This window comes from Camellia sinensis, chromosome 4 (assembly GCF_055761805.1).
Source record: "Camellia sinensis isolate YWXY chromosome 4, ASM5576180v1, whole genome shotgun sequence".
NCBI lineage: Eukaryota > Viridiplantae > Streptophyta > Magnoliopsida > Ericales > Theaceae > Camellia > Camellia sinensis.
The window spans coordinates 41,554,965-41,580,956 of record NC_138964.1 but is presented as its reverse complement, the minus strand read 5'-3'; the positions used below and the strand labels follow the sequence as shown (position 1 = coordinate 41,580,956).

Here is a 25,992-nt window from a genome sequence, read left to right as displayed (position 1 = left end):
TGGAGACGGTGGTGACGAAGCAGTTGATGATTGTTCGATTTGTTTGGGGGAAATTTGTGGAGGAATGATGGTTGCGATGATGCCCTGCTCGCATATGTTTCACGGGGACTGCTTGTTCAGATGGTTGCCAAAGACTAATCGATGTCCCTTTTGTAGATCATTTTGTGCTACCCTGATTTAGTAGTTGTGTATTATAAATTCTTTGATTTAAAGGACCTGCTATAGATTAAATCTTCCAATTTTATGCAACTTTCTATGTGATTCGAAGTATTTGGTTGTCTATTGAGTATATTGATAGTTCTGCAATTGCATGCATTTGGAAACATAAAATTAGATATTCTAATAGAATGTTTATTTCATTCCAATAAATCAAACAATACCTAATAATGATGAACGATAATTCTATTTGTAATACATTTTTAATCGTGTAAAAAAAATCAAAAAAAAAAAAACTAATGCTAAAAATGCCTGAACCAAACCAGAACAGGACATGATAAATAATTATAACCCTACAGAGCATAGATAAAGTCATTACACTTTAACTGATATCACTAACTGCTCTCTCTCTCTCTCTCTCTCTCTCATACTTCAGAATCTGATAGTAAATTGTGTCACCTTCCTCGTGTAAAGCAGCAAAGCCAAGTAGCACATGAACTCAGATATCTACTCAAATCCAAATGCTACTGAAGGCTTCTTCAAGTGCCCGTTTCCTGCTCAATTCGACGTAGCACATGAGCTCAGATACCTACTCAAATCCAAATGCTACTGAAGGCTTCTTCAAGTGCCCGTTTCCTGCTCAATTCGACGCTCCACCCTCCTGCCCTTATGCCTCTTTCTGCTCGAAGTTTCATCATTTCTTCATCATCGATATCATACCCTTGCATGTCATGATTAGATCCAATTGGAATAGGCAGTGGAGCCACGCCTGTTGGCCGTGGCTGCGCAATTCCACCCCCAGCAACTGCAGGGGCATAGGCACCAGCAGCGACCCCTACTTGGGAGCTCTGGCTCATGCTCTGTCTCAATAAAGACAAAAATAGTTTAGAACATGTGATGTTCATCAAGAAGAATCCACAAGACAAGCCCATTTATAGAAAATAGTACATTCCTTTTTACCAAAAAAAAAAAATGAAAGCATTCTAAAATTAACACTAGCCATAAGTTCAGAATATTTCATAATTTGAACCATTATGAGATTTCATCAGATTACCAATGGACTAACAGAGGTTCAAGAAAGTTTGACCGCGTAATATGGATGTTTGAGAATACAGAATGCCATATATGTATATATATAGCGGTCTACACAAGCGATGTGTATGCAACTCAAAAAAAGAAGTAATATTATAAGAATAATGACAACAAAAAAAATGCACATATAGTATGTATTGCTCAAGTAGTAAGGGCTTTCTTCATCAAACCATGGTCTCGGTTTTGAGTCCCAACTATATATAATTTTTTTATTTTAAATAGGCTAGAAGGGCATTTTCGGAACATGAGAACCCATCACATATGTAATAGTATATATACACAGAGAGAGAGAGATAACAGAAAAGACGAAAGCATAAACATAATCTAATAACACCACACTCATTAGGTTATTTCTGGCTATGTAATCAAGTAATCATAAAGTCAGAATTTCATTTTTCAAATTCAGGGGTGCAATATCCTAAAATTAAACGCCACAAGAACACAGACAAAAATCCACATTTATCATGTAATTAATTGTACTTAGGCACATGTAGGATTGGTGTTGATATCTATCATCCTCTGGTTTTCTCTAAACCTCTGATAATTGACTGACAGTCCAAAATGCATGATGAACACCAGGACAATAATAGTAAAACAAATATTCCACTATCGGTTAAAACATCTGCAAAGCTAATCCCATTCAATGGTGTATCTAAACTGACAAAAACCTAATCACTGCTAGTGTAAATAAATTCACACGCACATGTTCGTGCCAGATTAGTCCCAAATTTGCAGATTTGGGTTTTGAGAGCACAGCTTCAACCATTCTCTGATGAGTAATACACATTTTTATTAAGAGGCAAAGTAACTCAAACCCACAAAATCATATCTAATCACAAGCAGTATCACCGCACTAAACAACTTCATTGTCAAGCATGTACCTAAAACATAAATATAATGAGCGTGACCAATAAGGAAATCTCACTATGTTTGTATTTGAGAATTTTGTAATTTATTGTGGGAGCCGAATATCGGGAGACGTAAAGAGGCCAAATAATTGGACCTGAAGAGTCGAAATATATACATCGCATTCGGCCCCGTCTTATGCATACAAATCCAGAAGTACTCTATTCGGCCAAACAACCAGTTGAGTAAAGGGGCCGAGTGAAGAGCGGTTTGCAACAAAAGGAGCCGAGTAAATAGTTATACAGCGAATTAAAGGCGGGCCCAGCCCTCGCCCCAAGAAAGAAAAGATATAAATAAAAGAACATCAGCCAGAGAAAGGTATGTGAGAATTATTACGCTTAACTCAAGATACAAGTAACTAAGAGAGCATACACTGACTTAACCATCGGAATGCTAATTCTGGCACTCCCGACCAAAGTGTTTATTCCTTTTCAGGTTGCAAGCTGAGGATCCCGAACGTCCTAGTGGATCAAAAGAGTGTTTACAAACCACTTCCCCACAATTGGCTACGTCTGTGGGAATAATCAACTACATCCATGACGGGCGTAACGGAAGACCCTCCGATAATCACTGACGAAACCACACAGAGAGATGACCTCACTTCAACAAACATGCTTGGACCGGAGACTATCGCCGCAAGACGTGCCTTGAACTTCGACTCACTTGCCCAAAACTCACCCTCGACTTCAGCACATGAGACAATGCAAGCGATCATGGAACAAGCGAAGCAAAACAAACAGAACGAGCACCTCCGTCAGGACTTGGCCTTGGAAGTAGCAAAATCCAATGAAGCTGCACGCCAAAATCCCAGACGACCTCTAAGAGAATATAGTCGAAAACCTCGAGTTCGAAGACAAGAAAGCGACAATGATTCTGACTCATTATCCCCAGAACCCAAAAAGAAGGGACGAATCGAAACCACCAGTTCCTCCGAAGAAAGTCCACGTCCACGCCATAAGCGAAGGCAAAATGGTTCAGGCGAAGAGAACCAGCATAATCCCTTTGTGCGACGGATCGCGAAGGCAATACTATCCAAAAAGTTTAAAGCCCCATCGTTCACCCTGTACGACGGGAAATCAGATCTCACTGATCACATCTGACATTACAAACAGGCTATGACGTTGCATGCGGACAACGAGGCCCTCATGTGCCGAATATTTCCGAGTAGTTTGGGACCGTTGGCCGTCAAATGGTATTATAAATTGGAACCAGCATCGATTAAGAGCTTCCATCAACTCCAAAAATCCTTCATGGCAAGGTTCATCACCAATGAGGTCCAGCCGAAGCAAGCCGATTCTCTCTGAGCAATGCAAATCCAGTCAGGAGAAACATTACGGGCGTATTTGGCGCGCTATTGGGAATGCTTTAATCTTGTGGACGACGCCTGCAACGACTCCATGGCCATCACCGCCTTTAAAATGGGGTTGCATCCTGATAGTGCCCTCCGAAGTTCTTTGACTAGAAGGCCCCCCAAAACAGTCTGGTCGTTGATGAAAAAAGTCGAAGAATATTGCAAAGTTGAAGATGACGCACTGCGGGTCAAAGCCGGGAACCAGGCAATCAAGACGGCCCCATCTGAAATTATTCAGCCGATAAGTTCTGTACCATCACGGAGCCCTGAACTACGGGGCCGGGCTAAACGAGACAAGAGAAATTCGCGCCGATCAAACGACCAATGCTCCCAACGAGCTAATGAACAACTTCAAGTGGAAAACAGACAGCCCCTTCCGTACATTCAATTCAGTCTCATCTTGGCCCCTAAAAGCAAATCACACTAGCAAAACAGCCCTATGAAGCTCCGAGTATTACCTTCGATGATTCTGATTTGATCGGCGTAACACTTCCCCACATTGATCCATTGGTCATCGAACTACGCGTAAATTGATTCATCGTTGAACGCGTTCTCATAGACCAGGGGAGTACTTCGAAGGTTATGTATTACAAGAACTTCATCAAACTCAGGTTCACTGAGTCGGACCTGTCTCCGACTCCTTATCCGTTGTTCGGCTTCAATGCTAATCTAGAATACCCGTTGGGCAAAATCACGCTACCAGTTCGAGCGGGCTCCCGAACATTAGATGTGGAGTTCTTGGTTGTCAAGCTGCCTTCGCCGTATAATCTTATCATGGGACGAACTTGGCTACACGCCATGCATGTCGTACCCAGCACCTATCATCAACTGCTCCGCTTCTCGACTGAACGAGGCATCGAGCAAATCCGTGGTTCCCAGAAATTGGCACAAGCATGTTATCTTCTCGCCGCAAAGACACCAAGAGAGCTGGAGGTGAACTCTATTGAGGTGCCGGATCGCGAGAGCCTGGATGATGTTAGACGGCTCCCGAGTGAAAAGGCCACGGAAGCCCTAAACCAAGTTTAAATTGACGGGGATCCTGATAGGTTCTTCATGGTCGGCGCCTCCTTAAATAACACTGACAGGCAGCAGCTAATTACCTTCTTGCTCGGCAACCTTGATGTATTCGCATGGTCGCCGTATGAAATACCGGGGGTGGATCCATCTGTTTCTGAGCACCGTCTGAATGTTGACCCAAAATGTAAGCCGATCATTCAGAAAAGCTAGCAGTCAGTTGCAGAACACACTGCTGCTGTTGTTGAAGAAGTTGACCGGTTGCTTGATGCCGGGGCAATCCGGGAAGTGACCTATCCTACATGGCTGTCGAATACTGTGGTGGTAAAGAAGAAGAATGGAACTTGGCGTGTCTGTGTGGACTTCACAGATTTAAATAAAGCTTGTCCCAAGGATTGTTTTCCTCTCCCCAGAATTGATCAACTCGTAGACGCCACGACACGTCATCAACGTATGAGCTTCCTCGATGCATACAGAGGCTACCATCAAATCGCCACGCATCCGGAGGACCAAGACAAAACTGCATTCCTCATGCCAAGCGGAACCTATTGCTAGAAGGTTATGCCTTTTAGGATGAAAAATGCAAGGGCAACTTACCAAAGACTAGTCACTGCCATGTTCAAGGAGCAACTCGGCCGTACTATGGAAGTGTACATTGACGATATGGTGATCAAGTCAAAAGAAGAGCAAACTCACATGGCCGACCTGGAAGAGACATTCGGCATTTTACGCAAGTACAAAATGAAGCTGAACGCTTTCAAGTGTGCGTTTAGGATCGGATTCAGCAAATTCCTTGGCTACATTGTCAATCACCGAGGAATCGAAGCCAACCCGAGGCAAATCACAGCAATCTTGGAACTCGGCTCCCCTCGGTCGGTGAAGGAGGTTCAAAAGTTGATGGGGATGGCCGCCGCACTCAACAGATTCATTAGTCGTTCCACAGACCGCTGCCAACAATTCTTTCATACCCTACGGCAGGACGAGGCTTTTGAATAGACCTCCGAGTGCGAAGCCGCTTTCAACGGTCTGAAGACCTACCTCCGATCAGTTCCACTCTTGACAACACCTTTGGCAGGTGACCCGCTCATTTTATATATGGCAGTTTCTGACCGAGCAGTCAGTGCCGTACTGTTAAAGAAAGAGCTTGGGGAGCAGCGGCCAGTGTACTATGTGAGCAAAGCAATGGTTGACGCCGAAAGACGTTACCTTCCGTTGGAAAAACTCTTCCTAGCCCTCGTCACGGCAGCAAAAAAGCTGATGCATTATTTTCAGGGGCGTACCATCGAGGTACTAACGGACCACCCCCTCCGGTCAGTACTCCGTAGTGCAGAAGCATCAGGGCACGTTTCAAAGTGGGCTTTTGAACTCGGCTAGTATGATATTCAGTTTCTACCTAGAACCTCAATCAAGGGGCAAGTGCTTGCCGACTTTGTGACCAAATTCACTGGTGGTCTTGCCGACTTCAAGTCTGATGAAATACAACCCAGGCCGAACTGGAGAATTTATGTTGGGGACATTTGGCAGCTATACTGTGACGGATCGTCCAATCAACGCGGCAGCAGGGCCGGAGTAGTAATCAAGCTCCCGATGGAGCAATAATCGAGTAAGCTGTCAAACTCGGCTTCGAAGCATCGAACAATGAAGCCGAATACGAGGCCTTGCTAACCGGCTTGCGGAATGCACATCTCCTTGGTGCTCGGCGTCTACTTATACTCTACGATTCTAAACTGGTGATCAATCAGCTAAAGGGGGAGTACACAGCCAAAAATGACCGCATGGCCGCTTACATGAAAACGGCAAGCGCCTTGCTGGTAAAATTTGACCATCACGAATTGAACCAAATAACCCGTGATCAGAACACACATGCAGACGCCCTGGCTTGCCTAGCCTCCGCCATTAACTCAGAGATTAAACGGACAATAGTGGGTTTCATCCCTAATCCAAGCATTGGCCCTTCGGAGGAAGTCCAGATCAATGTCATAGAGCCAGGTCCGAGTTGAATGGACTCCATTGCTGCATTCCTATCTTCCGAATAGCTCCCGTCGGATAAGAAAGAAGCGCACAAGCTACGAAACAAAGCCCTGCGATACTATTTGGATCCGCAAGGAAAACTTTACAAAAAATCCCTCTCTGGCCCGTACCTCGAGTGCGTTCATCTGAATAAAGTCGAGGGACTCCTGACTGAAATACATGAAGGTAGTTGTGGTGCCCATTCTGATAGGCACTCTTTGGCCCACCGAGCTGTGACACAGGGTATTATTGGCCGACAATGAGAGCTGATGCCGAATATTACGTGAAGAAATGCAAACAGTGCCAAAAGTTTTATCCCTTAACCCATCTACCTGCTAAAGAATTAAGCTCTATAACCAGTCCTTGGCCGTTTGCCCAATAGGAACTTGACATCGTCGGACCACTGCCTCGCGCCCCCGGCAACAAGCGATTTTTGATTGTCGCAATAGATTAGTTCAAAAAATAGGTAGAAGCGGAGGCACTAAAGCATATTCGAGATGCTGATGTGAAGCGTTTTGTATGGAGAAATATTATAACGTGATTCGGCATTCCAAGAGCACTCAGTTCAGATAACGGCACCCAGTTTGATTGCGGTGTCTACCGAGAGCTGTGTAACAAGCATGGTATCCGGCCCTATTTCTCCACCCCAGCTTATCCACAGAGTAATGACCAAGCTGAAGCCTCCAACAAAGCCATTTTGGACGGCATCAAGAAGAGGCTGGAGAAAACTAAAGGCAGATGGGTCGAAGAATTGCCGAGTGTATTGTGGGCACATCGAACTACTCCAAGACGTTCCACCGGGGAAACGCTGTTCGCTTTGTGCTTCAGAAATCAAGCAATCATCCCCTTAGAGATCGGCCTCCCAACTCCGAAATCAAAAGTTTTTGATATGGGCCAAAACGACATGATGTTGGCTTTGGATTTAACTTTGATTGAAGAACGAAGAGACCGTGCCCTTGCGTCCATGGCACGGTACCAGCAACAGCTCGCTAAGTCGTATAATCAACGTGTCCAACTACGCCGCTATGGGCCAGGCGAATTGGTCCTGAAGAAAGTGCTTCCAACTGCCAGGAATCCGGCTGATGGAAAACTGGGACGGCCCCTATCAGGTCAGCTCGATCGCAGGAACAGGGACATATCAACTCAAAGACATGTTTGGGAGGAGTCTGTCACGCCCTTGGAATTCCTCGCATTTGCGTAAATTCTATCATTGAACCCAACCTGTGGGGCATAATACTTGTTTTGAGTGATTCACCATGTACACATTCGCTTTTGCAATGCAAACTTTTGTATTTTCTCAATGCGAAACTCAGTTCAAAAGTATGCTGAATAAAGACTCCGGATTCAGAGCACCTTTCGTGCAGGTCACGTTGGGCCGAAAAAAGACTCTGCCTTTCGTGGATCTCATGATTGGCCAAGATAAAAAGACTCCGGATTCGGAGCGCCTTTCGTGGATCTCATGATTGGCGAAGATAAAAAAGACTCTGGATTCGGAGCGCCTTTCGTGGATCTCATGATTGGCCAAGATAAAAAAGACTCCGGATTCGGAGCGCCTTTCGTGGATCTCATGATTGGCCAAGATAAAAAAGCCTCCGGATTCGGAGCCCTATCCGTGCAGGTCACGTCTGGCCCGAATAAAGACTCTAGATTCGGAGCGCCTTTCGTGGATCTCACGATTGGCCAAGATAAAAAAGCCTCCGGATTTGGAGCCCCATCTGTGCAGGTCACGTTTGGGCCAAATAAAGACTCCAGATTCGGAGCGCTTTTCGTGGATCTCACGATTGGCCAAGATAAAAAAGCCTCCGAATTCGGAGCCCCATCTGTGCAGGTCACGTTTGGGCCGAAAAAATACTCCAGATTTGGAGCGCCTTTCGTAGATCTCACGATTGGTCAAGATAAAAAAGCCTCCGAATTCGGAGCCCCATCCATACAGGTCACGTTTGGGCCGAATAAAGACTCCGGATTCGGAGCGCCCTTTGTTGATCTCACGATTGGCCAAGATAAAGAAGACTTCGGATTCGAAGTGCCTTTCGTGGATCTCACGATTCGCAAAGATAAAAAAGCCTCCGAATTCGGAGCCCCATCCATGCAGGTCACGTTTGGGCCAAATAAAGGCTCCAGATTCGGAGCGCCTTTCGAGGATCTCACGATTGGCCAAGATTAAAAAGCCTCTGAATTCGGAGCCCCATCCGTGCAGGGCATGTTTAGGCCGAATAAAGACTCTGAATTCGGAGCGTTCTTCGTGGATCTCACGACACACGGCGAAAATTAAAACATGCAAGCATTTAAAATGAAATGTTTCATTAAATTGAACTGGCACAAGCCGCATAAACATAAATTACAACATGCATGCATTCAAAATGAAATGTTTCATTAAGTTGAACCGGCACAAACCGTATTAACATAAGTTGAAGCATGCAAACATTTAAAACAGAGTATTTTATTAAATTAACTAATAAATACATAGTCGGCACCCAATCTGCGTTAGAACGTTTACAATATGTTCAATTTTGCTCGGCGTCACCCTCGTCGTCGCTCTTCTCGATTTCGAAAGCGCCAATAGGAAAATGATGACGTTGGTATAATGGCAACGCCGATTCAACGCCTGCTTCTTGGAGAGCCCCTGCGGCTTGGAGAGCCTCTACGGCTTGGAGAGCCTTAATCCACTCGTGCCTAAAACCCCAATTCTCGCATCGGCATACTTCCTTGGCGAGTTTCTCCTTGGTCTTGTCTATCCCGACTCACCGGCCGTCATGAAAGCCTTTTTCATAACCCATGGACCTTGCAGTCTCTACTGCAAACATGCTTGCCGTATCTCGATCGGCAATTGCATGACTTATCAGCCGTTGGGTCACTCTTTCCTCCACGACCAGGTTAGATTGTCCGGCGGCATGCGGCTTAGTTTGGGCCTTCCTTAGCTCACGCTCGGCCTTCTCCGCACGAGCCTCCAAGTTGCGAATTCGTTCGTTCTTCTGCTCTATCTCCCGCCGCACAGCACGTAGACGCATGCCGACTTCATAGGCAGTATACAACCCTTTTACTGCTCCATGGATGCCCTCTCGAAACACTTCGAAATCCTGTCAACCAACCATCGACTGCTGGACCTCCGGTGGAAAAATCTGTCAAGTGAACTCGACTACTACACCTGGGTTGTGAACAATAGAATCCACCTCCGTCATCGGTTTATTCTTCACAAAAACCATAAAACTCAACGGTCGCGGTGTCGCATCAGATTCACTTCTCGGTCACGATCGAAGTCGAGGTGAGCTGCCCCGTTACTGTTTTTCCCTTCTGGGTGATCTACTTCGACAACTTGGGGGCTGACATTTTTCCCGTTTCCTCGACGTCCTACTTCCCATGCGTATGGGCTCGCCGCCGCGATTCATTTCAGTGTCAAGCTCAGCCAATGTCCGCCCTTCTCCTTTGCTGTTGAAGAATAGTCTATTTGACATTCACACTTACTAACCTTCCGCAACAAACTGGTTTAAATTGAGTCTGAACACAATAAGTGGATTTACGGGCGCGAAGAACTCACCCCATTTATTCCTAACGCATGCAGCGCCCTCGAGGCGATCTCATTAAAGCTAAACTTCAAAAGCCCGATGCCGATTGACGTGTGCCGCAGCCACTCCATGAACTAATGATATTCGGCCTTCGGAATTCATACATTGGCTGGGGCAGGGGCAGGGGCAGGAGCAGATTTATTAATCTGATCGGCCAAATATGTAGGCCCGATGTCGACCGACATGTGCCGCAGCCACTTCAGGAACTAATGATATTCGGCCTTCGGAGTTCATACATTGGCAGGGGCAGGGGCAGGGGCAGATTTATTAATCTGATCGGCCAAATATGTAGGCCCGATGCCGATCGACGTATGCCGCAGCCACTCCATAAACTAATGATATTCGGCCTTTGGAGTTCATTGGCTAAGGCAGGGGCAGATTTATTAATCTGATCGGCCAAATATGTAGGCCCGATGCCGATGGACGTGTGCCGCAGCCACTCCATGAACTAAAAATATACGGCCTTCGGAGTTCATACATTGGCTGGGGTAGGAGCAGATTTATTAATCTAATCGGCCAAGTATGTAGGCCCAATGCCGATCGACATGTGCCGCAGCCACTCCATGAACTAATGATATTCGGCCTTTGGAGTTCATTGGCTGGGACAAGGGTAGATTCATGAAGCTAATCGGCTATTCGACGAGGCCCTGAGCTGTTGCACTTATTCAGATAAATTGAAGGTGAAATTACTAAATTGCCTAGTTATCTAATCGGCAAGTGTACACGGACGTTTTATTCCAAGTAGCAAAAATCAATACTATTCATCAACAGCAAAATTAAGCACAAATAATAGCAAAGTACAAAGGAAATTTTCATTAGTAAATTGGGTACAGACAGTAGCCATTTTACATATGAAAACTACTAAACAAAAAGCTACAACTTTGCATGGAAGATGCCTAGCAAAAACTTAAAAACAATAGCCATTTTACACATAAAAACTACTAAACGAAAAGCTAAAACAATACATTCAAAATCCTTAACAAAAACAACTAGAGTGTCGCCCTAATCAATCCTCGGGGTCAGACTCCAGCGACTCAATGTCCACTTGCTCGTATGGAATCGGCATAACCAATGTCACATTTGCAACAGCAAGGGCTTTGAGCCAACCGTGTTTGAATCCCCGATTCTCAAATTTGGAGACTTCTTCCACATAATTTGCAAGGGCGACGCCTTGCCCAGCCTCCTACGCCTTGGAAGCCTCGAAGTCAGCTATTTCCTTCGCCTTCTTCGATTCTTCCAAGTCAGCCTCCAGTTTGGCAATCACCTCTTGGGCTAACTTGAGCGCACCTTCGCTCGCGTATGCCCTCTCCTCAGCGGCCAATCTGAGCTGGTCAGAATTTCTCGCCCTTTCCATCTCGGCCTCGGCCCTTGCACTTTCCATCATCGCCCTCGCCGCTTCGAACTCAGCCCTGCTCCTCTCGCCCTCAACTTCCGACTTTAAACGGCCAATTCGTTCGATGGGGTCATGCTGGCGCCAGCCTATCTCGGCTATCCTTCCGACCGTCTGCAAGACAGGAAATTAAAACCAAAACAATATACGCATAAAAGCGAAAGACAGGATCAATTTATATACCAGAAGAGCCGATTGAGCGGCTAATGCTATTGACAACAAATCCGGCTCCACCCGGAAAGCCCCCTTGTCAGCCGGCAATGAGACCGACGAAGCCATGCTCAACGCCACGGCTGAGTCTTCATAACCGATGCGTCAGAGGAGATCGGCATGTTTTTTATCTTTGGTTGAACGACAAAAGGCACAACCACGCCCGACTCCTCTAAGTGCGGCCGTTTGTCAGCGGGGTTTTCTTCAGAGCCGGCCTTGACCTCGACAGGACGTTTTTTCCCTCCTCGCTCAGCCTCCTGATTCGCTTGCTCTACCAGCTCCAACTCGGCATTCCGAGTTTGAGCCGTCACCACTTCGATAACAGGCAGGGAGGGCTCAGCATCGGTGGCGGGTGGCACTTCCGATCGAATGGCCTCTGCTCTCCACCGCACGGCCATTCTTTCGGCGTTTTTCTTTTTGGCAAGTTGTGTGAGTGACAACCCGGCCATGTCATCAGGGTACGCGCCGGGAAGGTCTTCTAAACCAGTAAAGATGTCGTCGAAGGAAACGTCCCCTCGGCCCGAAGTGGACAGAGGGTTGGCTGAATTAAGGTCGGCTTCATCAAAGGCCAACCTCAAAGCCTCGTCTACTTCGGCTTCAGACTAGTTTGACTTTTCAGCGACCTCCTCAGCTACCTCCGCCTGCTCCGAGTCCAATCCGTCCAAACCAACTTGCCGCAAGTTTTTGAAGTTGGTTAAAACAAGAACCGTAAGAAACTCTTCACCCCTCGGAATTGGGATGTTTTCTGTCGCCGAAAACGTCGTATACGTCAACTCGTATCGAAGAAGAATGTGGGCCGCCCTCCCTTGTTCTAAAGGCTTGGACGGCCGAAGTATTTGAGCGCAACTTTAATTTCTGCAAGAACGGCGTCGTTAGTTGAAATCAAAACTTTCTTCAAATCGTTTCCTGCACAAGCAAAACCATGAGACCGCAAAAATAAAGCCTTGTAAATATAAGAAAAATAAACACAAGGAGCTATATGGCCACCTAGTTCGCCCCTCTGTCTAGGAATAGGATCTAGGCGGTCCTCGCCTTCGCCGAATTCCTAATTACCTCGGACAACGACCATGACATCATCGACTCACTTGCCAGAGCTGGAAAGCATAGTCACCAATTGGTGGTCGATGTCCTTGGCCCTAAGGAAATAGCGCACATGCCGGCCAGAAGACTTGGCCAAGGCATAACAATGTCGAATAGCAGGTATGCCGAGATTAATCCTAAGGCGACGGTTTAACTCTATAATCCCCATTACGATTCGAAAAAAGTTTACATTAGGTTGGGAAAGGATTAGACCCCAATGGCGAAGGACAGCCCTAAGGAATGGGTGAAAGGGGAAACGGACTCCGCCCTCTGCAATTGATAAGAGAGGGAAGACGATTGTGCTTTCATCAGCCCTCTCCATATCAAGGGTGGTGTCTGTCACTTACAGACGAACGTCATCAGGGATAGAAAAATGGCATCGAAAGCCAGAGACTTGATCTGAGGAGAGGAGGTCTTTCAAATGCTTTGCCATTTTCGTCAACCTATAGGAGTATGCTAAACTAAAAACAAACCAGGAAAAGGGATTCAAAGCAGAGAGGAAGGGAACTTACAAGAGACGGAGAGGACAATGAGGGATAAAAGGAAGTTGCAGAGGTGAGTCAGAAGGCACTCCAAGAGCTTCAAGCGTCCAAAAATGTGTATGTGTTCGAAAAGACGACAAAATTTTAAATCACAATAAATAGAAGAAGAGTACGAAGGGGCGGGTAGTTGTAATGACGACCGAAAGGCGTAAGCTCTGACATCCGCGTTGGAATGAGGTTAGCCGCCGAATTTCGGCTCTAACTTTTTGAGTTCGAAACCAAACACACCAGCTAACTATTGTTAGTGGAGTGTTTGGGGGACAATTGTGGGGGCCAAATATCGGGAGACGTAAAGAGGCCAAATAATTGGACCTGGAGAGTCGAAATATATACATCGCATTCGGCCCCGTCTTATGCATACAAATCCAGAAGTACCCTATTCGGCCAAACAACCAGTTGAGTAAGGGGCTGAGTGAAAAGCAGTTTGCAACAAAAGGAGCCGAGTAAATAGTTATACGGCGAATTGAAGGTGGGCCCAGCCCTGAGCCCCAAGAAAGAAAAGAAATAAATAGAAGAACATCAGCCAGAGAAAGGTATGTGAGAATTATTACGCTTAACTCAAGATACAAGTAACTAAGAGAGCATACACTGACTTAACCGTCGGAGTGCTAATTCCGGCACCCCTGACCGGAGTGTTTATTCCTTTTCAGGTTGCTAGCTGAGGATCTCGAGCATCCCAGTGGATCAAAAGAGTATTTTCAAACCACTTCCCCACACTTATAAGCCACGTTTAGTCATTAATATGTCAGGCTCCCGCACAGCAATCCAATAACCCAATTTCTGATTATTGGCAACGATTAAGCAGCACTTCAATTAGGGAGGTTTAAATACATCTGGTACACTGATTAAGAAAATGTCTTCATATCAGCCATATAATTTTGCTCTACACAAAAGCCTTTACACTTAGAGCTAAAGGTATTTGCATCAACAATCCTCTGTAGAATATAAATAGCTTCAAATTCCTTGCTGAAATACAGGATCTTAGATATATAAAAAGAAAAAATAATAAATTAAAAAATGGTGTCTCTTACATCAAATTTAAGATAGGATACACAAGAAATCTATGCAGAGATTCAGGAAATTTAGGTTCCATAGTGGTAACATGTTGAGATCATATTGCCAAGTTTAAGAAACAAATAATTATGCAAAACATCAAAGAATCAGGATTATCACATCCGTGATAACATAATGGCTTAAAAATTGGCAAACATCATCAACTATTATTATTATTATTATTATTATCAATTTCATGCTCACAATGCAGCTAAAATTAGTCTTGGCACAGTGTGATTTAGCTAAAGCTATGGCTCTTAAGGATAGACACAACATAATTCAAGTAGCCAAACCAACTAGTTGGGACGAGACTTTTCAAGCCCCATGTTCTTTGGCCATCGACTAGGTTTTAAATAGTAGGATATAAAGCAAGCCAAAAGTTAATCTGCAAACTCCAATCAATCTACATTCTCATATTGGACAGCATCGTTGCAGTGCCACTTAATGATATCCAAAAAAGTGGAGTTAAGTCCCCTAGGGGACACCCCAGCCGCTTAGGCTGCAGTCCCCCAATAAAGAGACTTAAGTTCAAGCTCTTTAAACTACCTATCAAAAAAATAAAAGTAGCAGTGCACTTGATGATGTCTAAGAAAGATTTTAAGTAGGCAATTGACAACATGAAATGATAATGCATGTGATCTTCTCACCACATCATTATCAGCCTGTGCAGGCTGTCCTTTGCTTGCAGCCAATGCTGCTGCATACTCTTCGGCCTGAAATAATAAAATAACCAGAATAAGAATACTCCAAGAAAATTTTGCAACAGAAACCACAGAATTCACGACCTTTAAAAAACCTAAATTAAATGGAACATTGTTCAGTACGATACAAGAAATTTAGCTAACTTCACAACAAACCTTACGAGCTTGAGCATTCATAATTTGTTCAGCATTTTCTTTCTCGTACTCTGCAATTTTTTCTTCAATAGCAGGAACATCTATTCCTTCTACCAAGTTGAATACTGAAAAAATAAACAAACAAATAAATAATTCTTCAGTACGTAAGATAAGATTTTTTTGCCAAAAATATAAATAGAATGAAGCTCAACCTAAAACCTATTGAGGAAAAGAGGTCTCTTGCATCCCAAGAGGGGATTGGTCTCACTACCTAAGAGGGAAGGCAACATAATGAACTCTCTCTTACAAGACCTGAGGTAATAGGTGAAATCATACACCAACAACAGGAACACCTATATCCAAGTCAAGGCGTCTAGAATGCCCACATCAATACTTTTTTACGAAGAAGGAAAGCATTTCTATAAAAAGAAAACTCTTATAAACTACAAAAACTTACTCATGTCTTCCACTTCCTCCAAGTAATCATTGTATTCTGTCAACGATGGGAAATCCTCTTCTCTTTTATTAAATCTGTGAAAATTGTGAAAAACAAAAAAGAAGAAAACAAACAGAAATCAAGAATTCAATTTATTATAATCTTCCTTATACATTAACCAGAAGCAAACTGGCTATCAATAACACAGTGAGGTAAGTGAAGGAGCAAAACCACACAAACAAATCTCAGATGTTCGAATTGACAATCAGATACTTCATTCATCACCGGAGGGGGAGAGGCAAGAAAAATTACCAACGGCAGTCACATATTTCTATGTGGATCTTAGCAAAAAAGGATTGGCTTATTTTGGGAAATGCATTCAACCAACTCCAATCCTTTTACCTATTAACATCGTAGAAGGTTTCACAAAACCTTTATCACTTAAGTTTTGACTTTTCGGAAATACATTAGCCTATGAATTAACAAATCTCAATTTTTTTAATTGGCAATCAAGTACTTCATTCATCATTCTACAATTTATCAATACCATACAGGTGAAACTAAAAAAAAAAATGTTTCTATAATAACAAATAAGAATCTTTTTTGCTTCACTTAGAATCATTTTGTAGATTAGCACATACCCACATGAAGTTTTGTCCATGCCATTACTGTGGACAATGGATATCTATAATGTGACCCTTGTTTTATTTTTCCTATTTTTTTGTTATTTTCTCTTTAGAGCAGCCACTTTGTGCATATATTGTCAAAGGCTGTGTTACATCAATTCTCCTATTTCTCCCAAAGTACCCATGTCCAATGGACATGATAAGAGTAAGGGTGTGGGATATGTGTTCGATAGTCATACCCAATTCAGATACTTGGATTCCTTAATTTTTTTACAATGTTTGAAGAAGAAGAAACTCACGTTGGCTAGAAATGAAACATCTCTAGCCTCACACAATGATGAGTGATAAAAATTCATATTTTTTTCCTAAATCTTATTTAATTTTAGGGTATGGCTTCTCTCATGTAGTTCCACCTGGACCGAATAGTTCAAACCACCAAATGAAGGCACGTCAGTTGAAATGGCAAAGAATGGCTCAGATTAAGCCACACATTCACACCCAGATTCATCTCAATACTGCGTCATTTCCAACTTAACGGAAAGAAAAGCTTCCGTTCAAAAAATTTAATCTCAGTGCTGACACATGATTATCGTCTATTTCTCTTAAACGATTTCAAAATTTAAAAGGAACTCCAATCTGAAAATTTGCTGTGATTATGAAACCCTTCTCCAAATATTGAAGAGCCAGTAAATTTAGTATGAAGTTTTGTCAGTTCAAATTATAGTTTGTAAATTCAAATCTTTACAGCACCTCAAACTTTGTTTTAATCAACTCTGTAACAGTCAGGCATAAACTTCTTGTCCAGAAAAACTAAACAAACAACAACAACAAAACATTTTTCCTTCTGTGCAGCAAAACCTAAGAAGCACAAACACTTCTAAGAAGATGACATATTCCTGTCGTATCCGTGTCAAACACCGACACTCTTTGGACACTTTCCCAACACGTGTCTGTTAGCACCATAAATCTGCAATTTTTATTATTATTTATTATTTATATAATTGCAGGACACGTGGCATCCTCTTATTCATTTGGAAGTTAAAAGAAGTTATAGAGATAATGGAGAATATGAAGGACAAAGTGGATGAGTGGGAGGACAAAGTGGATGAATGGAAGGACACATGGCAAGACAAGAATGAAGATGGAAGAAATGGGTAGTTACTAAGTAGTTATTGCTGTATTTTTTCTTCTATAAATAGCCATTAATGGTTACATTGTAAAGGATCCAGAACTTAAATCAAAAACAATTGATTTCAATATTTCTTGTCATTTTCCTTATCTTAGGAGTAGTTTAACATAGATTTATATTTCGAAGCATTTATTTTCAGCATTTCCATTTCGAAGCATTTTATGCACTTTCTTTTCGAAGCATAGGAGTAGAGGTAAATATTTATTACTTTGATTGTTCACTCAATCATCTTTCTCCGTCCCTTTTTCTTCTTTTACTTTTTCTTTTCGCTACACTTGGCAAATTTGAAGTCCTCTTCGTTGAGGCAAAAGAACCGTCAACACAATCGCTTGATAATTGGCTTGAATTTAATCTGTAAGGATTTTTCAATCCTTGCTGGCACGCTCGCATTTATGATATTTTCCTTCGTAGGAAAAATAAGCCAACATTTTTTGGCACGCCCAGTGGGACTGCCAAGTGTAAGAAATGACAAACGATTTGGATTTCGCCATTCGAACTTGTCAATTTGAAATATATTGGCGTGAAAAAAAAAATTTGGATCTTCAAGAAGAGATCCATTTTCTTGATGAAATAAACTTTCATCCATTACAATATTATTTGGTGGAAGAAAAAAGACACCATTTAATTGGAGAAATTCATCAACTTGATATGAAAATTCGCCAATGGAATGATGAGTTATCAACTCTCACTACCAAGTCTTTAACTAAGGCTTTAATGGCCGGAATTGGTCAATTTTTTCATAATTTTTCCATGGTTAAAAATAGCAAAAGTAAAGAGTTGATTTCATCAATGGCTCGGGGGGTTCAAGAGTCCGTTTTAAAAGAGCCAAATTATGAAATTAACACAGCGAAAGAGCATGTTCTTGAGCCAAATTTGGCTAAGAATGATGTTCCATGTATGACTCGGGGGGTCCAAAAACCAAATTTTAGAGAGTCAAGTCATGAAAATAACATTCTTATGGGGGATTTTCATAAGCCATTAATGGCCAATATGGAAAAACAACCCACTTTGCCAAATAATTATGAAAACCTATTCGGCAAAAGTCATGTTTTTAAAACAAACATGGTCAAGAATAATGAACAAGCCATTGTTCATGAATTCAAAATTTTTGACATTTTTCAAAATGTCAAAAAGTATGAATTTTCATGGTTACACCACACCATGACTTTTGGTGTTCAAAATCCTTTTTGGATTTGTGGTTCACATCAAAATATAATTCTGATGATGTGGCTAATAAAATTAACAAATTGTTCTTATGAGTTCGAAGCACTAAGAACAAGGGATGACCATTTAAAATGCATGAATTTTGCTAGAAAAAGCCTGTGCATTTAAATAAATGGTTGAAAATGGCTTATCTTTTCAAATTGATGGCCAGTTGTTTGTATGTACACAATCAAAGTATCGAAAATACATTCGAAGCATCAAGAGTTGTTTCGAAGGTTGATTACTTCACCTTCGAAGCTGTATAAAGCTTTGAAGATACATTCGAAACATCAAGAGTTGTTTCGAAGGTTGATTACTTCACCTTCGAAACTATATAAAGCTTTGAAAACTTTCGAAATGTGTACATCTCTTCAAATATATGTAAAATGACAATTAATTAGTTGTCGAATAATGCCTGTTTTTGGCATGATAAGTTGGTTCGAAGAACAACAGTTTTGGTGTCTTCGAAGAATTAATAACTGGTTCGAAGCACAAAATTAATATTTTCATTAATTATGTATGAACCAGAACATAAAAAATGTGAATAACTACAATGTTGGCCAAAAGCTGCTTCGAAGGCTCTTTTGCCATAATTTTGTAAACTCCGAAGCACTCCATCTTGCATTAACAGCTTTGAAGAAACAATAATGGTGGTTGTAAATCTTCAAAACTTTGCCGAGTATTTCTAAGGATGTAATTTGTCCTTTGTCGGCACTTTCAACCTTCGAAAGATAATTTTGGTTCTTTGTACCACCTTCAAAGCTTGTCATTAGTCCGTAATAGCTAGCATTCGAGACATCTAGTCATAATGTCATACTCATTCGAAACACTTCATTGGTACTATTATATCATTCGAAGCACTTTGTTGATATTATTCGAAGCATTTTATTGCTTAGATTAGTCATGTGCTTGGTTCGGTCCTTCAAAAATTCAAGTAAACATCATTTTTAAGGGCCGCGGGGGGTAATGTTAGCACCATAAATCTGCAATTTTTATTATTATTTATTATTTATATAATTGCAGGACACGTGGCATCCTCTTATTCATTTGGAAGTTAAAAGAAGTTATAGAGATAATGGAGAATATGAAGGACAAAGTGGATGAGTGGGAGGACAAAGTGGATGAGTGGGAGGACACATGGCAAGACAAGAATGAAGATGGAAGAAATGGGTAGTTACTAAGTAGTTATTGCTGTATTTTTTCTTCTATAAATAGCCATTAATGGTTACATTGTAAAGGATCCAGAACTTAAATCAAAGACAATTGATTTCAATATTTCTTGTCATTTTCCTTATCTTAGGAGTAGTTTAACATAGATTTATATTTCGAAGCATTTATTTTCAGCATTTCCATTTCGAAGCATTTTATGCACTTTCTTTTCGAAGCATAGGAGTAGAGGTAAATATTTATTACTTTGATTGTTCACTCAATCATCTTTCTCCGTCCCTTTTTCTTCTTTTACTTTTTCTTTTCGCTACACTTGGCAAATTTGAAGTCCTCTTCGTTGAGGCAAAAGAACCGTCAACACAATCGCTTGATAATTGGCTTGAATTTAATCTGTAAGGATTTTTCAATCCTTGCTGGCACGCTCGCATTTATGATATTTTCCTTCGTAGGAAAAATAAGCCAACAGTGTCCAACACTCTTCAAAATGGGTCCCATTTTTAAATTTTTTTAAAAGACTCGGACACTCTTTGGACACTTAGATAACACACGTATCTATCACTTAAACACACGTGCCAATAGATTAATCACAAGTGAAACTAGTTATAAGTTCGAACAAAATAACTTATGATACAATAATAAAACAAAAGACATCTACATTTATAAAAATTAGTGTCATATTGCATTTTTTATTAACTTTGAATGATATATTCATATATATAACATATAATAAATATATAAAATTATATATTTCATGTGTATCCCCCACGTGTCGTGCCCTATATTTTTTTAAAATTGGCGTATCGACGTGTCCATGTCGTATCTATGTCGTGTCGTGTCACATGTCTGTGTCCATGCTTCTTTGAGAAAAACTAAACAACAGCAAATTGTAAGTGTAAATTGCATATTTTTTTACAATTAAACCCCTCTGACTAGTTGATGAACAGACATTAATAAAAAATGTTGATATCCAACTTAAAAGGACGTAAATATTCCACAAAAACCAAACCAGTATAGAAAGATGTTGAATTTTTTTATTTAATGCTGCTTGAGGCTAAAGATGCATTACCAAGAGAGAAAGTTTGTCCTAACGATTCTTACAGCCATGGTTGTTTATCAAAGGCTTCCACATTAGTTTTTGGGTGAGAAGGAAAGGGATATCGAATTTTGGGGCAGAGCATGAATGAGAGAGATTTGACATCGTTTCAGAGAATGGGAACAAATGTGAGTGCTGAAATTTCTGAACGGCGCTAGGTTAGGTTTCCGTTTAGTTAATGACGACGTCATATTGAAATGGGTCTGGACTTATGATTTGTGCTTAATCTAAGCCATTCTTTGCCATTTCAATTGACGTGCCTTCATCTGGTGATTTGAATTGTTTGGTCCAGTTGGAACTCCAACATGAGAGAAGCCATACCCTTAATTTTAAGTGCATGCCTATATAATTTACGATATCTTATCTAAGAATATTATACAAAGTGAAATATATAGAAATGTCCATGACCCTTCCTTGTACCCATATCCAACTATTGGATACATATCTCAATAACATAAGATTTAGGTTTATGAAGATCTAACACATGAACAGGCACCCACACCCAATGCTTGTATCGAAGTCCATATAACATAGGTCAAAGTTCCCAAAAAAAACATAGGTCAAATTTCAAAACAGGGTGTAATCTTAAAGGCATGAAATTGACTAGGAGTTATGGTTGTAAGAAAAACCGGTGGAATCGAACCGACCATTTGAGACAGAGCAAAATTTTGGTTTTTGGTCTGTTGTTCATAAAGTACAGTTTGTTTTGATTTTGAAACATTTTACACTGATACCGACCGAACTGACCGAAATATTATATTCAAACACTTTATATATTCAAAATTTGTTAGTGTTAGAAGATAAATGACCAATATATTTGCATCTAAAGATGTGAACACAAGCTTGTTTCTAGTATTTTCTTGCGCCACTACATGTTACCTTACCACATGGCATCCATGCCCAAGGGAACAACACATGGTTGGCTAGCTGCCATACAAGTTGTAGATAGGATTACTAGATGCGAACACCTAGTAATCCTTTTTTTTTTTTTTTTTTGTAGAAAGTAGAAAAAAAAATGGGTATCAAATCAACAAATACTACATGTTTTACAAAGCAGCCCCACCATTTTCTTTAATTATTCCTGATATGGGATTTCTATAGATTTTTAGAAAACACTTAAAACCTCTTGTGAATCCCATTTACACGAAACCGATAAACCAAACCATAAGTATGTGGTCAATTTTGGTTTCTCAACTAACAAAATCGAAGGGTTGGGTTCGGTGCTAATTTTCTTTTAATCCCAATCAAACTAAACTGCTTACACACCTATTGGTGTTTTACAAAAAAAAAAAAAAAACTTTGAAAAACTTCTTCTTAAAATTTTCAAATCAGTAGCAGTAACTGAAGCACGTATGTTGTGACCTTGAAAGCTTGAATAACCAGCACTTAACCAATATATTCTACAAGAAACTGAAAAATAATTTGTTCTCCAAGGCTAGAGGTATCTATCATTATAAATGTAAATAAAAATTACAGATAAGAGAAGACTCAAATATTCTTCCAGTCACCAAATCTAAAACGCAATTCATTACAAAAATTTCATTTTTTGTTTTCTTTTTTTCCTTTTTCCTTGAACATACAATTTAATATTCCAATTCCAATTCCAATTATCAATAGTCAAACAAGAACACCCCCTTCTTAACCTTCATAATTCCAGAGTGTTTCCCAAATTTCAGAGTATAATCCAAACCCTTAAACCCACTAAACCCAACAAGTACAAAACTTTAATTAACAAATATATATATATATATATATATATATGAAAAGAAAGAGAAGGAAGAGAAAGTACATGCTGGCAATCCGCTTGCGGATGGCCATCTCCTTGGCGAAGGAATTGGTTCCGGAGGCAACCATCATTGGGAGAGGGGCTTTCTCGTCTGCTTCAATTTCAGAGTATATTTATACAGAATCCATTGTTGTGAGTATGTAAAAATAGAGCAAATACAGAGAGATTTGATTTTATTATTTTTATATCATGGAGGGAGAATTTTTAATTAAATTTTAGTCTACTTTTTTTATTCAGATTTTTTGACCAACCAAAATGAATTTTGAATGTGAAAAAGTATAATTTATCCTTAAAAAAATTATTTTTTCAACTAATGCAATTAAATTATGGGGGTAAATAACACTTTGCATTTGATTTGTAGACGTGAAATCGTGACAATTAAAATTATTATTTTATTGTACATGTCTTTTTAACAAAAATTAGTAATAATAATGTCACAAGTATATAATTATATTTTACCCCAAAATTTATATCAAATTATAATTATATTAAGCTAAAACAAAATATAAATTTTGAACGATTAAGACGATGAACTAAGATTTTGTAGAAATTAGAATCACAAAGTTTTGTTTTCCATATTGTTTGGGATGACCTAAATAAGTGTACTTTTTGTCTTTTTACGAAAAGATGTGTAGAAAAGTAAAGAGGTGATGTGATGAAAAAAAGATAAAAAGATAAAAATATGGATTGTTTTGATGTTGCCAAACTTGGTCATAATTTTCTGTCTATTCCTCTTCATTTCTTTTCGATTTCTCTGCTATCTTTTTTTATTTCAAAAACTATGTTTTCTTACATCTTCATCCTAATTTTCAATATATGAACATAAATATATATATATATATATATATATATATATATATAATGTTATATGACTCTCACGTGATTATTATATGAGACAGAGTGGATTGATAAAAAGTATTAATGATTTTCTTCTATTGCCCTCATATTTCAAAAGAATCTTAATTCCATAAATTCAACTAGATCCACCACCTTAATTAAGCAAATAAATCTCAACAAGTTCACCAATTTGATTATCATCCATGTTTTGATAAATTAACAAGTCAATTTCAGATTACATTGCCCAAATAAATCAAAATCCTCTTAGAGTAAAAATCAAAATTAGGATTTAATAAAAATTTAGGATTTTTTCCACATTTGCATTTTAAAATCAAATAATCTTCATCAAACATCTCTATTTTCATTAACCATTCAAAACTCCTTATAAATTTGGGAAAATATAATGCCTCAAAATACCGAGGGTAATGATTAATTAAACAACATCATGATCTGAGAATAGAGCCCTTCCATCCTTATGCTTCAACTGTACAAAAGAGTAACACATGCATTTATACATTCATAAGTCTTAACCCTGAATCTATAGCATGTGTTATAAACAAAAGATAAGAAATAAAAGTTAAATAGATATATAATTGCCCTAACGACTATAACTTTCCAAGACGGTGCTTGGTTACAACAAAAATGAGTTTGAAACTCAATACAAATAAAACCCTAGGCTTATACAAAATAAACACAACAATAACAAAAAAGGAAGCTCTTGGCTCCAAGTCCTCCCAAACTACTACCTTGGCGGAGGCATATCATCAACACCTGAAAATGGTTTTTCACATAGGGTAAGCCAAAACCCAGTAAAGATACTCTAACACAGTGTATGAATCTTAACAAAGTTATAAGATAAATGTATATGCAATGCTCATGCCAAAAATATTTTATATCTCTTTTCAAAAACCGTGTAATGTCAGGTTATATCACAATTCATGAAATCACTTTTTTTATAATAGAAAACAGGGCAGTGGATACAATACTGTAAATCTCTAGAATGTGTCTACAAGTAAGCTACAAACACTACCAATTGTCATTTTTACCTATACTAACCGAAAGGCTCGGCACCTATCCACACGAGGTTTCTAGACTTTCACGAAGGATACACAGGCCAACTTAATACCACAACTACACTCCCTACCCAAATTCACCAAGGCATTCATCTATTTTTTCAAAGCAATAAACATTTTCAATGTGTTGAATATGTTACAATGCTCCATGCAAATGAATGAGAAATTAGTTTCAATTCACCTAAATCTCATGCAATTTACAATAATCATAGTTATCCTCCGCCAATAGCCCAAAACAGATATCTCTAAACAGATAAATAATTTCTAATACAGATATACTTTCCAACATTTCAAGATAGGAATGATAATTCATATCCAACTCCACCATCATCATCGTCGTCATCCCAATTTCATAAAACCAACATCAATTTTATTTTTTCTTTACAAAGTCAAATGTTCACAATTTAGTGTAAAATTCCATTTCTTTAAAAATTAACTCCAAGGAAAAAAATCCACTGTCTCATCACAATTCAACCACAATTACAAACCCATATACATATTTAAGAACTCATTTTAAAAACCCCACTTTTGATTTCCAACCAAAACCCTAGATTTTTATCAAAAATCCCCAAATCACAATATCTTTTTTAAAAAACAAATAACTAAGTTAAAAATCATAAAAATAGTCAAAATAATCCCTACCTCAAAAAAAAAGATGCAAAGAAAAGATGGGTAGAACTTGACGGTACCGAAAATGCGAACTTCTCGAATTAGAACGAAGCCCTCGATGTGCTCTCTCTTTTTATCAAAGGGACTAGGGTGTGGAGATCGAAGGATCAAGGTATATTTGAAGTTTAGAGATGGTTTTTTAGAGAGTGTGTGTAGATCTGAGACTTAGAGAGAGAGAGAGAGATAAGTGAAAAGGTGATCCAAAAAGTAACTTTTACAATCTGATATACGCGCAGACCACTCGAGCGACTAGACACAAAAAGAGAGACTGCTCGAGCAAACAACACCACCCTTCTAGTACTTTTGCTGGCATGTAAAAATACTAAGTGTTCCAAAAGACTGCTCGAGCTGAAAAAGAACCGCTCAAGCCAAGACCGCTCAAGTGCAAGAAACACCGCTCGAGTGAAGAATGTCATACTCCCAGTAGTTTTGTAGACCTGCAAAAGTATTGGAAGTTAAGAAAGTTTGCTCGAGCGAACAAACGAAAAAAGGGTAGCAATAGTTTTGAAAAAAAAAACTAACTCCCAACATGTTTCAAGTATAACCAAGACATTCCAATAACCAAACAAGGAATAAGACGGAAGAAGATATGAACAACCATCAAGACAAGAAAACCCATATCCAAAACAATGAATGGATTGGGTTTAAACCAGAATCATTATAGAAAAATTCCTATTTAAACATCAATAACCCACATAAATCAAAGTTAC

General features: G+C 40.0%; 1 protein-coding gene across 1 annotated transcript; it reads right to left on the bottom strand.

Moving 5' to 3' along the window:
* Positions 1 to 315: 315 nt before the first annotated feature.
* LOC145824601 (uncharacterized) lies at positions 316 to 22,856 on the bottom strand. Its single transcript, XM_082924695.1, has 5 exons — positions 22,707 to 22,856; positions 15,661 to 15,734; positions 15,225 to 15,328; positions 15,015 to 15,080; positions 316 to 1,016 (listed from the first exon to the last, which is right to left on the bottom strand). Exons 1-5 carry the CDS (start codon positions 22,772 to 22,774, stop codon positions 750 to 752), a joined length of 579 nt encoding a protein of 192 aa, XP_082780821.1. The 5' UTR covers positions 22,775 to 22,856; the 3' UTR covers positions 316 to 749.
* Between the last annotated feature and the right edge of the window lie 3,136 nt (positions 22,857 to 25,992).

What these genes read in the sequence shown, in the direction of transcription:
- LOC145824601 (XM_082924695.1), bottom strand. Translation starts at nt 22,774, where the DNA reads ATGATGGTTGCCTCCGGAACCAATTCCTTCGCCAAGGAGATGGCCATC. An exon ending in CGCAAGCGGATTGCCAGCAT is followed by an intron (nt 15,735 to 22,706) that starts GTACTTTCTCTT and finishes CAATTTTCACAG; the next exon opens with ATTTAATAAAAGAGAAGAGG. An exon ending in TGAATGCTCAAGCTCGTAAG is followed by an intron (nt 15,081 to 15,224) that starts GTTTGTTGTGAA and finishes TTATTATTTCAG; the next exon opens with GCCGAAGAGTATGCAGCAGC.